Here is a 13,042-nt window from a genome sequence, read left to right as displayed (position 1 = left end):
ACTTGTGGTAAAGATACAGGGGTAGGCATCAAGAGATCTGGGTTCTATACCCAGCTGTTCTGTGTGACCTGGGCAAGTCACCTATCTCTCTCTCCCTATCAGTCTGTATAATGACACTTCCCTGCTGCATGTAGGGATTGAGAGGCTTAATTCATCAATGTTTATAGAAACTTCCCCAGCCAGGCTGAGTTAGCCCTCCAGCTCCCGAGGTGAGACCAGTCACCACATGGTCAGCTCTGCTCTGTCCGCTAGTTCAGGGCTGTTGCCTGCTGTGTGTGTGTGTCTGGACACTTGGCTAGGAGACTACAGTTTGGAATTTAGTACAGTTGTGTAATCTGCACCTTGAGCCCTGTACCCCTTTGTGGTGAGGGGAAATCCTGGGACCGAAGCAGCCTGATTCCTGCCTGAAGAGGATCCCAGCCAGCAGAGATCAGCCCCTCTGCAGTGACTGAGGAGTCCAGCGTCATCTCCAAACCTAAGGATCATTCGTGGAGTTTGTGAGTGCACCATCTTTTAGTTAGTCGGTCAGGGAATTTGTTTTGGGGACCCCCTGAACTGTGTCCTCAAGCCAGGGAGTGAGGGTTTGGGGATTTTATAACCTGCTGCATATTAAACCTCTGGAGGGATTTACCACCTTCTCCCACTTGAGTCCTTTGGGCTGTACTGAACCCCATCAGCCACACTGCTAAACCACTGCAGAGAAGAATTTTGTGGTTATAGGTCATCAAAGGCTCCAACAAAGAATGCGTACCAATGGGACACTAATCTTACATTTGCTACACCAAGTCACATGACTGGGGAAAATCACAGGTATTAGCAGCGTGGGCACGGGTGAACCTAAAAATAGTGTTTTACCCTGTTATGTTAGATTTGTCTCCTATTTAATATAATTACTGTGTTGAATATATTGTATGTGTTTGTGTTATTTCTTGGAAGTCTCCAACTATCTAGCAAATAAGTGGGGAATTACTCTGTGGTTAGAATTTTCCTCCCAACCTGCCCTGCTGACCCTGCCAGGAAAGAGCGAGGGTGGAGGCACCACCAAATAAATTCATAGGAAAAGATAAAGAAGATACACCCTGCTGAGTGGGTGGCGGGATCCAGAAGAACCCAAACCTGTCCATCAAAACCTGTAAGCAGATTGGCATTAAAGAAGGTAACCGGATGGAGAGGGGGCGCTACACCTAGATAGACCTTCATTGTAAGATACAAAAGAAATACAAACTGTCCCCTGTTGTGGTGGGATACACCGATCGGATCCTATAAATCTACTTTGATTTCACTGGACTTGGGGGACTGGCACTAGTGGGCCTCTCTCCTTCCAATTATCAGTTTCTCTCTTCATTTACTGACCTAGAAATACAGAGAAATGCTGTTTATTACTGTTATGCTTATCAATCAAGTTTTGCAAGTGTTAGTCTGGTTCTAAAGAGCATGGCCAAATATTCATCCTGTACATCATACTGGTGCATATGTTAGATATGACTTGCTGACATGGGTATCTAAAAAATTACTGCTGTCTTTCTGTAAAATAAGTTCATGTCTCACTTTCCTATGGGAGGTTTGTGGCTGAACAATTCTATTAAAAAAATTGTTTTCCTGCAGTATAAGGAGCAACTAAAACTTCTTTCAGAGTTACTGCTATGAGTTCAATCAATCACTTTAATGAAGGATAGACAAAGAAGCTGATACTCAATGGTAATATTTGCTGATCCTGTTATACTGAGGGGCAATTGAAACAGAGGTAAAAATTTAGCTCTCAACAGAGGATGATGATGACAGCATCACAACAGCAGGCAGATAATTGATTAATTTTGTTATGGATGGGCCTTCTCTTTGAGAGTCTAGTAACAGATCTGCAAGTAGCATTTCAACTTGGAGAAGAGAAGATGGAACAAGATCCATTTGGAAAAGGTTTCCAAATATATTAGAATTTTGTCCCTTCAAAAAAAGCCTAAAACTAGTATACTAATAAACAGGGTTTTTCCCCAATGCAGATTCCTTCAGGATATTATCTCCAGACCATGAATTCCGACTTGAATTTGAATGGATTTCTCTTGCCAATTGCAGCAATGAATGTGATAAGCATCATACCCTTATTAATCCTTGCTCCTGTTTTGGAATGCATCAACACTCATCTATTGAGTTCCAAGAGAGGCAGACGCTCTCCAACAGTTTACATTAGTGAGTATGAAATACATATGTATAGGGTCTTCATCTGCATTTCATTCCTGATTGAAATACTAAATTAGCTGATGGATAAGAAGGGTGCACTTGCTGGGTGACGCTATCAGCGTATGTGAAATTATGAACGCTGAGATGGAAAACCAACTGTTTTGGGGTTGTCCCCAGGATGGATACTACTTGAAATGATTGGTTGTAACTGAGCCAAGGAAACACGCTGGTGATTAAGAAAAGATCTCCACCTCCATTTAGAGACAGGTTGGGGGAAATCATTTTGCCTTGAGCCACTAAAAACAGACAAAGTTTTGAGACAAACCACTCAAGGATGTACTAGAGGGACAGACCTGAGTCCTTGGGTGAGAATTTGCTAACCACCTAAAAGGTTTCTGCTAGTTCCAGTTTGATTCCTATAATGCCTGGTTTTCCAAGTATGAAAAGTTGTGTCTTGTCTTTACCCTCTGTAAATATAACCATGAAACATTTACAAATGTGTATTTGTTGTGGCTGCGCAGTGCTAGAACACACCAAAGTCCTTGGGTGCCAGTCATGTGCTCGGTGTACACCACTCAGAGGCAACCAGTGTAGGTGCTTCAGCCGCTAGGCCTTGTAGGCAATAGCCCTGGTGGGGCCCAATAACCACTCAGACAAATGCCTAAGTGAAAAGGTATTTTACTGGGGCTGGTAGGAAAGGAAAAGTTTGCAGATGCCCTAGGTACAGAGTCTTTAACAATTACAGTTCAAAGTGAGCAACAGCAGTTCTTGTTTGGGTCCCTGGGGCAGTCCAATTGAGAGTCAGAGCTTATCAGACCTAGTGTCTCGGCTACCTTCTCCAGTCTAAATCTGGATCAAAATATGAATTTCCCAGTAGGCACTATTTCTGTAAGAGGTCAAGCAATAACCATGATTCTAAATCTCTCCCAAAATGTTGGGGCATTTCACATCTAGAGACACATTTTGTAAATTTGGAACTCATCCCTTGCCAGTTCATATCTGAGAAGAACAATGTTCACCCATTATTTATTTAAATCTGTCTCCAGTCACAAGGATTTCTAGACAAAGCGAACTCTATTCCTGTTTATTTTATCATCCACCCTGCAGTGTAAACTTTTGAGACAAAACTGTTCATAAACCAGTATTTCCTCTTCTGTATTAATTCAGTGCCCTGTGGCATGGAGCACAGTCAGTGCTGAAATGCAGAAGTATTAATCTGACTAAAGTTAGACCAATTAAGGCTGTTATTAAGTCTTACACACACTAGAAGCATATAACCCAGCAGGTGGCAATTAACCCTGGTTTTCAAAAAACATCTAAATTAAACCACAAAAAGTACATTCAGATAATAATGTTTTCCTTAAAACCATGGAAATTCCAAATGGGTGCTAGGGTACTATCTTATTGTTCTTTACTGCAGCAGAATACATGAGGTGGCTTATTCTTAATGGTTCCATTTTTAAAAATAGCCTCCCATTTTGTGCCCACAAATAACTTGAGGTGCAATTAACTGTGTGTGCAAGCGATGGCTGTTAGATATCTAACTCATGATTGCACCTGCAAATCTGCTAGAGCTGAAAGTGCCAGCATTTTGTGCCAGAAGTTAATTAGGTTCACAATTATTTGCAGGAGCAAAATTGAAAGTGTAAATAGGCTGTTGGTTTTAAGCCAGGTCCTAATGCATTCAAATGCAAATTTCATAACAAAAAAGAAACCCAATAACAGTGATATTAGAGAAACTTTAAAAAAAAAAAATTAAGACAAAGTTACAAGAAAACATTAACCTACTACATTCCTTATTCATGATCAGGTTTATATCAAAGAACCTGGCTAAAGACTAAAAATCTTTAAAGATGTAACTGCATAAATAATATAAACTATGCATTATTAATCCAATACATTGCTCGCCTGCGCCGCTTCTCGCCGCCCCCATTGGCCCGGGACGGCGAACCGTGGCCAGTGGGGGCCGCGATTGGCCGAACCTGCTGCGTCAGCAGGTAAATAAACTGGCCCGGCCTGCCAGGGTGCTTACCCTGGCGAGCCGCGTGCCGAACGTTGCCGACCCCTGCAATAGACTATATTAGATCTTCCAAAAACATTGTTTTCTTTTTATAAATTAGGGATGATTGAACTGATATGAAAAATTAGCGAACGTAAATCTTAGCCCCAAACTTATTCTGAACCTGAACCTCTCTCTGAGATGTGCATGTATTCAGTCAACTTCTTTAAGATTATTTCTCATATTTGTGGAATTATTATATTTTTTGATTCAATAAAGTGACAAGGATTCAAAAAAGAAATGGCCATATATGTGGATAATGATAATATCCAGATGTACAATAAGGATTTTTTAAAATAAGGTGATATTAATCCTTTTGCTGCAGGATATAAAAGGGAGTTAGGAATAAACTTTCTCTATTCCATAATTGCTTACTGTAGGATTTCTTGCATCTTCCTCTGAAGCAACTGGAATTGGCTGCTGTTGCAGATAAGAGACTAGATTAGATGGACTGCATGGTAATTCCTAGGTTAGGTTGATATTTAATGCATTTCAGGCTCAACTAGAGGTAGGAAATGTTGTCTCTTTGCCAGGTAATAACACACTTTAGGGTTCTTAGAGATTTCTGGTAGAGGATTCTTTAATTTTGCAGGCAAAGGTTTTTCCACTGGAAAATAGGTGAGGCAGAATCAAGATATAAGTGCAATTTGTTTACAGGATGTACACAAGTTCTGTTCCTTTGAACGAAGATCACAAACTGCACTCAGGGGACCTTCTCTTGGAAAAACCTCCGCTAAAGCCCTGCTATTCTGTCCCTAAGGGCATGGTTACACAGGGATCATACATCGCATTAATTTAAGTTTATTCACCTTCAAGTGCCTTGCGTCCACACACAGCATTTTTTTAAAAGTGAATTATTCAACATTTTAGGTCACAGTAATTAATCCCCTTTGGAACAGGAGTAACTCTACTTCACCATTTGTTCATGTCATGGTTCGTGCTACACATTAATCAATTCTAAGGCCAGAAGGGACCACAGTGATCATCTAGTCTGACCTCCTGCATAACACTGGCTGTAGGACTTCTCTCAATGAATTTCTCTTTGAACTAGAACAGATCTCTTAGAAAATATTACTAATCTTGATTTTAAAATTGCCAGTGATGAACAATCCCCACAACCCTTGGTAAGTTGTCCCAATACCTAGTTACCCTCAACTGTCCCAGTCTGAATTTGTCTAACTTCATACTTCCAGCATTTGCCTGCTAGACTGAAGAGCTCTTTATCAAATATGTGTTCCCCATGTACGTACTTAGACTGTGATCAAATCACATTCTCTTTGTTAAGCTAAATAAATTGAGCTCCTTGAGTCTGTCACTATAAGGCAGATTTTGTTTTCTAATCCTTTGATCATTCTTATGGCTCTTCTCTGAACCATCTCCAATTTTTCAACTTCTTTCTTGTATTGTGGACACCAGAACTGGACAGCAGTCACACCTGTGCCAAATACAAAGATAATATTACCTCCTTGCTGCTACTTAATATTTCCCTATTTATGCAGCCAAGTCTACCACTACATCCAATTCCTAACTACGCTATTTCTGGCAGTACTACAACTGCTATCCCACACCTGGATTGGCCTCTCTCTGTACCATCCACTGCTTCGGGGTCATCTTGGCCAGATATTCTCTCTCCCTTTAAATGATGGCATGCAGTCAGAAGTGCCCCGTTGCAATACCAGGTAGTGGTAAGGTCACAAACCCATTAAAGCATCCATGCTTCCCTACAGACCGCTGCAGAGCTCCTGGACTTGATTGACCTTTTTGGAGAGCTAGTCCCATCCGATGAAGTTATTGGAATACAAACCTCATCAGGACACAGTCAGAACAAATGAAGAGAGGGCATGCTCCCAGAGCTGGTTTCAGTGCCAAGTCTAAGCAAAGGAGCTCCAGGAGAAGTACCCAAAAGCAAGGAACAAGAGTGGGGCCTCTAGTAATGCTCCCACTACCCACCCATACTACAAGGACCTGGACCTCATTTTTACAAGCAGTGCTACCACCACACCTAAGAATGATATGATGGATAGTTTTCCACAAAGTTTCCAAGACAATATGGAAAGGGCCCTTGACCCCATGTGTAGGAGGAGGTCTGATCAGGAGGAGATTTTTCTGGGCACCCAAGAACAGTACGACACAGCAGATTCAGAGATTATACAAGAATTCCATGTGGCCAGCCATACTGAAACTGCTGTTGAAGAAAGCTCTACCAGCAGCCAACCTGAAAATGCAGTGGATGGGAGTTGTACCACTAATTATTGTGTGCCGTATTACAATACAACAATACAGAGGAATTCAAACAACTTTTTTTCTGGGTAAAGCAGCTGTCTACCGCCATGTTAGGCAACACCAGTAGCCTCTCTCTTTCTGCTGGACTTTTAACCCCTTCAACCTGCAACTTGCTCAAAATGGCATTTGTGCCACAGATTTAAAGAGAGAATGTTTTATTTCCTTGGAGTATTAAATCCCACAGCCATCAGCAACACTTGCTGCTTCATTTTCCCCCTTCCTGAGATGCTCTCCTTTCCTCCCCCGTCATCCACAGCATCATCCCTTGTGCTTGGCTCACAGTGCCATTAGTGGCCTCCGCTTTTAGCCAACTTGAAATTTTGAAGTAAATGCATGGGGAGTTTTAAGGCATTCATGGTTATCAGAAAGCCTTGGCATTAGAGCAATTATTGCAGGATTCTATTTATTTTGCAGTATACTTTATGCTGATTTGTGAGTGTCATAAAAGAGAATTTAAGTCAAAACCAGAGCCCTATTTTGACATGCACATTGCAAGGCAAAGTAGTTCTCTCAAGACTGCTTATATAACTAGTGTTTCCCTTCTACTCCTGCACTAGCTGGGAGGGACATCATCCTGGTCAAGGCCAGCACTGCATATCTTCTGGGTTTGCCCATTGCCTTTCTGAACGAGTCTCTTCTATGTCTCCTGGGGACCTGCCTGAAGGTAACATCCACCAACAGAAGGACAGCCAGCAGAGGTGCACTTGAAATTAACAATCTGCCCTTTGCTGACCCCTTCACCCACCCAGCCAGTATTTTTAAAGGGTCCTATACAAGAGGGAAGTAATTTGGAAAATGTCTTACCATCTCAAAATGAGCCAGAGTGGGAAGAGAATTCCACGTTCCAAAATTGCGAGGAAAAGCAATATTTTATCATTGTCAGCCTGGAGACGAGGAGTGATACAGTATGTACTTGTGTTTTTTTCTGACTCCCTTTAGCACCTGTAACACACTGCTCCATGCATATAGGGGACTTATCACCTGCTGAGAGGCTGACAAACCTCTGATGGGAGGGAAAAAAGGACACAAGGATATGTTCAAGGAATGAGGCACTGCAAAGAGGGAAGTGTGGAGAAAAGGTTTCCTGGAGCAATCACAAAGGCTCAAAATGGAGTAGCTGACTCTGGAAAAGGACACAATGCAGATGCAAACAGCTGTGATGGAGCACCTTTTGTTACAAAGGTCAAGACCACCTCCTGACTCCCATGCTTCAGAGCCAAGCTCCAGCCTGAGCCACAACTTCAAAGTGCTGTCTACACAGCTGTTTTTAGAGCACAAGCCCTGCAAAGCCAAGTCTGTTGACCGAGGCTGGGAGGGTCGCTTCTGTGAGCTGTGTAGACATACCCTCCAGGATCCCAGAGGAAAACTGAGGATTATTATCAGAAATGATCACAAGCTTATGCAGTGGCTAGGGCTGCTTTTGCTGTTTGTGCAGTGCTGCTATGTATTGGTTAGTGCTCATGAGACATATGCTACTGGGCACCACAGTGGTGATTGTTCCTGAAGGAGGACTGTCCCATCCCATAAGATGAGGCATCAGCTGAAACTGTAGTGGTTTTATTTGGCTTACATAGGACTCAAACTCGTGTATTGCTCAGGTCTTGCTTTATTTCTCTGAATGTCCTCAATACCAAGCATTTTGGGAATTCATGAATTCTCATAATGGCTTCAAACTCACCACCAGGTGAAGTAGGAATTTTCCCAGGAGTGTCACCATACCCATGAATCAACGTACTTCATTGACACTTTGAGGCTCCTTTACCTGGGTAATCACTTGCACTTTCTCTGGATCTGATCTGATCCTTGCCCATCAATGATCTGGCCTAGAAATGAGATTCTGCCTTTTTACAATTTGCACTTGTCATTAAGTGTTAGTCCGGCTTTCTCCAGTTTTTCCAGGACTGTAAACAGATGTTGGTCATGTAGGGTCAATCAGTAAATAATGAGATAAGAATCCATTTGGCAGAAAACCCCTTCCAGGAGTTGACATTGTCGTTTGAAAGTGTTCAGGAGCAGATGGCATTCCAAATGGTAGCCTATTGAAATAAAACTTTCCAAAAGGTATAATGAAGATCATTAACATTGCAGATTCTGCAGCAAGTAGTATCTGCCAAAACCCAGATGTCTTAAAATTGGATATTCCATCTGTTTCAGTAAGTTGTCCAAGACTGTGTTCAACATATAGGAGTATATGTTGCTCTCTACTACAGATATTCTTATTGGACTTAGTAAGGTTTACACAGTTCCAAACTTTGTCATTTGGCTTTGGGACCACTACCATGCAAGCACACCATTCAGGTGGGTGTCTATTCTGGAAATTATACCCATCTGATCTATGCAGCTGGACTCTTCTTTCACCCTGGGCAGAAATGGAAGGGGGTGTCAATAGAGCAAATAGTATAAGTTTAATGTGGTTTCTCCCTCCATTTCCCCCAGTTCTTGGAATAATTTTGGGAACCTCTTCCTGATCTCAGGTTCTAGGGCTATGATTAGTAGGTGGCTAGTAGCGCAGTGCATAGGCCATCTACAATGTAGACCTCTTTGGATGTAGTCTTCTTTCTGAGTTAGTGGCCAAAAATTTTCCTTTCACATTTAATGGGGACTGTCCTAGGACTTTCAATATCTTTTTGTTAGCTCTTGAGGTGTTGGTGGTTTCATCCTACTGAAAAATTATTCTGAAATCACTGTTATATCAACGCCTGTATCTATTTTGGAGTTTGCTTTATATTTTCACAAGGCAATTGTGGATGATCAATGGTGGTTCTTTTTGGTTATCTCCTACGGCTCTAAAGTAGGAGTGTCTTTTGGGTCGTGTTCTTGAAAGACAGCTGTTACCATATGTTTAGACTGGCAGACTGCTGCATAATGTCCCTTTTTTTAAAGACCTTTCCTGCATTTGGTGTTTCTTGCTGAACAAAGCTGTTTGCTGTGAGGTGGTTTGCCACACCATGTGCATTCTTTCATGCTCTTGCTGTATTCCTTTTCTTTACTCCATGTTAGCAATCACTCTCTTTGGGTCCCTTTGTACTTGTACTGGTCTGGGTAGGTTTGGTTTCTGGGCATCCTGAGAGATTTTCCTCCCCATATCTCTGGTATCTACAGTGGATTCTTCCTCAAAGTTACTCCTGAGAAGAATTTCTTGCTTCTTTATGTATCGACTTCGGAGGACTATGTTCTTGGCTGTCTCTAGTGTGAGGTTAGGATCATTTTGAAGTGTTTCTGATAGTTGGCTGTCCCTCAGCCCTCAAGTAAGCCTGTCTCTGATAAATTCTTCACTCATCTCCCCATAGCCACAGCGTTGGATTAAGTTGTGCAGGGCTGTTTATGAAATCATTCACTGACTCCCCTTCTCTTGCTTGTATAAGTGAAATTGTGCCTGCTCAAAAAAATCACATTGCAGTGTGGCAAGAAATACTTATCCAATTTTTCAACTGTATTGAACTATTTCATCTGAGCAGTTGTGAGGCTTCTGGGAGGGATAATATTCTCTTCTACAGATCCCATTGTATACAGCAAGGTATTAACTTGTTTCTCCTCTAACTGCTGGTGTAAACTGGAAGCCTGACAGAACATCTGGAATCTGCTTACCCAGAGAGGCCATCCCTCAGAGTGACGAAAATCAAATTCTGCTGGGGTTGGTATTTAAAAAAATGCTTGGTAAGATGTAGCCACTTCTACTACTTTACCTATACTATAGCGTTTCCACCCCCACACCCTATTTTCTTGCCTCTGTGTGGATTGAGGTGATGTGACCCTTTAAGGGAGCAAACTGTTGTTGCTGTGTCCCCAGCTTTAGCTTCACTTTTCTACCCTCACTCACTGTTGCAGCTTTGACTCACTATAACAGAGTTCTCTGGGTTCTGTTTTTCAGGCTTCTTTGCCTTTTCTCCTAGCTCCGTTCAGTTTTTTGGCTGTTCTGGCTTGTCTGGAGGGCATGTTTATCTGTTTCCCTTTCCCCCCTTTTTGTAGGGGTGTTCTGTTATCTTATGGATGTTTGTTTAATCCCACTCTGACACGAGGTAGAGATTAGAGACTCACCTGTGGTTGGGGTGAATGCAAAAGAAGACTGACTTTATTTCCTACACAGTCTTACCTCCTTGTTCTATGCCCCCTAGTGGTCACGCTAAATGTTGACAACTAATACCACCCCACCAACCTCCTGGAGATGGAGAAGAACACATCATCACTTACAGGAGATTGTGACCACTCCATAGTTTGGCGATGCTATAGTTCCATTGGTCTTAAATTTGCACTATGTTCATGTTTAATTGTTTTTATTCAATTCATATAATTTGTTACCTATGTTATTTGTTACCTCAATAGATATTTTTGATAAAACTTGATTAAAAATGTCATTGAGGAACAGCTCCCCCATGTCAATTCTTCATAAAACTCAATACATAAACATATTTTAGTAGTCTTCTTGGTAACAATACCTTTATTATCCACAACTAATCCCTGGCCTCATAGTAGGAGCACAACATTTCCCTGACCAGTTGGGTCATTTTTCAGAAGCACCCTCTCCAGCTGTCCATGAAAGAGCAGTATGCTAAGCCACACTCTGTGACTTCCACTGCACTGTAGCAGTGTCTATGCAGGTTAAAGGACAACAGAGGGTCCTGTGGCACCTTTGAGACTAACGTAAGTATTGGGAGCACAAGGTTTCGTGGGTAAGAACCTCACTTCTTCAGATGCAAGATGTCTATGCAGGTTGTTTCTGCTCAGCAAGCTTGTGTGCACTAACCTACCATAAAGTCAGTCCTTGAGTGATGTGTGAAGGAGGTCTCAGGCTGCCATCCTTGGAATCTCTAAGTAATTATAGATGACAATTTCCTAACTCAAGAAGCGTTGCATCCAGCACAGGGGGGGATTTTATATTAGACTATGTCATGATAAATAAAGAGGAACTGATCACAGAACTAAAAATTAGTGGTAGCTTAGGTACAAGTGATCATGACTTTATTCTGCTTGCACATAAATTTAATCAAATCCAAACAATTAATAAATATACTTGGTGCTTTAAAAGGGCCAATTTCACAAATCTAAAAACAACTATGAACTAAATCAATTGGCAGAAATAATTTAAACAGAAAAATGTAAATGATAATTGGGGATTGCTTAAGAACATTTTACTAGATGTCCAAAAAGCCACATTCAAGCAAAAAGGCCACACTTTTAAAAAATGGCTTAAGGGGAAAGGGAAAGCAGTTATAATAAGAATAACATATAACAAATGGAAGAAACGTTGATAGTAATGACTAGAAACCAGAAGTTAGGAATTATAGAAAATTGCTAAGGGACGCAAAAGGACACAAGGCAAATTCTGGCCAGCAAAGTAAGGACATAATTTTATTTTTAAGTATATAAGGAATAAGAGAAATCCTAACAATGGTGCATGTCCATTTCTAGATAGAAAAGGTAGCATTGTCAATAATAATATAGAAAAGCAGAAGTGTTCAATAAATATTTGTTTTATATTTGGGGAAAAGCCAGATGATTTATTACTTTCCATTCCATCAGTAACTGAGGATGTAAAAAAAGCGCTGCTGATGCTAGACATTTTTAAATCAGCAGATCAAGATAACTTGTATCCAGGAATTTTAAAAGAGCTGTCTGAGAAGCTTTCTGGACCATTAGTGATGATTTTCAATAACTTTTGGAATACTATAGAAGTTCAAGAGGATTGGAAGAAAGCTAATGTTGTTCCAATATTTAAAAAGGGTAAATGGAATGACCCAGATAACAATAGGGCTATCAGCATGGCATTGATCCCAGGCTAATTAACAATTGATATAGGAGTTCATTTATAAATAATTAAAGGAAGGTAACATTAATGCTAGTCAAGATCAGTTTATGGAAAACATCCTGTCAAACTAACTTGATATCTTTTTTTAATATGATTACAAGTTTGGTTAATAAAGGTTATAGTGTTGATGTATTCGACTTTGTAAGGCATTTGACTTGAACTGCATGATATTTTGATTCAGAAATTAGAATGATACAAAATCAAAATGGCACACAGCAAATGGCTTAAAAACTGGCTAATTCAAAGGTCAAAATATAATCATAAATGCAGAATCATCATTAACTAGGTGTGTTCAGGGTTTGGTTCTTGGCACTATGCTATTTAACATTTTTATCAATGACCTCTAAGGAAACAACAAGTCCTCACTGAACGTTTGCAGATGGCAGAAAGATTGGGGGAGTGGTAAATAGTGAAGAGGATGAGTTACTGATATAGAGCTGTATCCATCACTTGGTAATTTGAGTGCAAGCAAATACTATGTGTTTTTAATACTAACAAATGTAACATTGTACATCTAAGAACAAAGAACATTACCCATACTTACCGGATGGAACTGTATCCTGGAAAGCAGTAACTTTAAAAAGGGCTTGGGGTCATGGTGGCCAATCAGCTGAACATTAGCTCTCTGTGTGACACTGTAGCCAAAAAGATTAATGAGATCTGTGGATATATAAACAGGGGAATATGGTGTAGAAGTAAGGTGGCTATATTATCTCTTT

General features: G+C 40.8%; 1 protein-coding gene across 8 annotated transcripts in view; it reads left to right on the top strand.

Moving 5' to 3' along the window:
* Positions 1-13,042, top strand: part of SLC15A5 (solute carrier family 15 member 5) — a 66,144-nt gene that overhangs the window by 23,699 nt on the left and 29,403 nt on the right. For all 8 annotated transcript variants that reach the window (XM_065567638.1, XM_065567630.1, XM_065567606.1 and 5 more), the window contains exon 6: positions 1,998-2,184. In XM_065567638.1, coding sequence (XP_065423710.1) covers positions 1,998-2,184 — 187 coding nt within the window. The remainder of the gene's footprint in view (positions 1-1,997; positions 2,185-13,042) is intronic.

Source organism: Chrysemys picta, chromosome 1 (assembly GCF_011386835.1).
Source record: "Chrysemys picta bellii isolate R12L10 chromosome 1, ASM1138683v2, whole genome shotgun sequence".
Classification (NCBI taxonomy): domain Eukaryota; kingdom Metazoa; phylum Chordata; order Testudines; family Emydidae; genus Chrysemys; species Chrysemys picta.
This window is presented reverse-complemented; position numbering and strand designations above follow the sequence as displayed.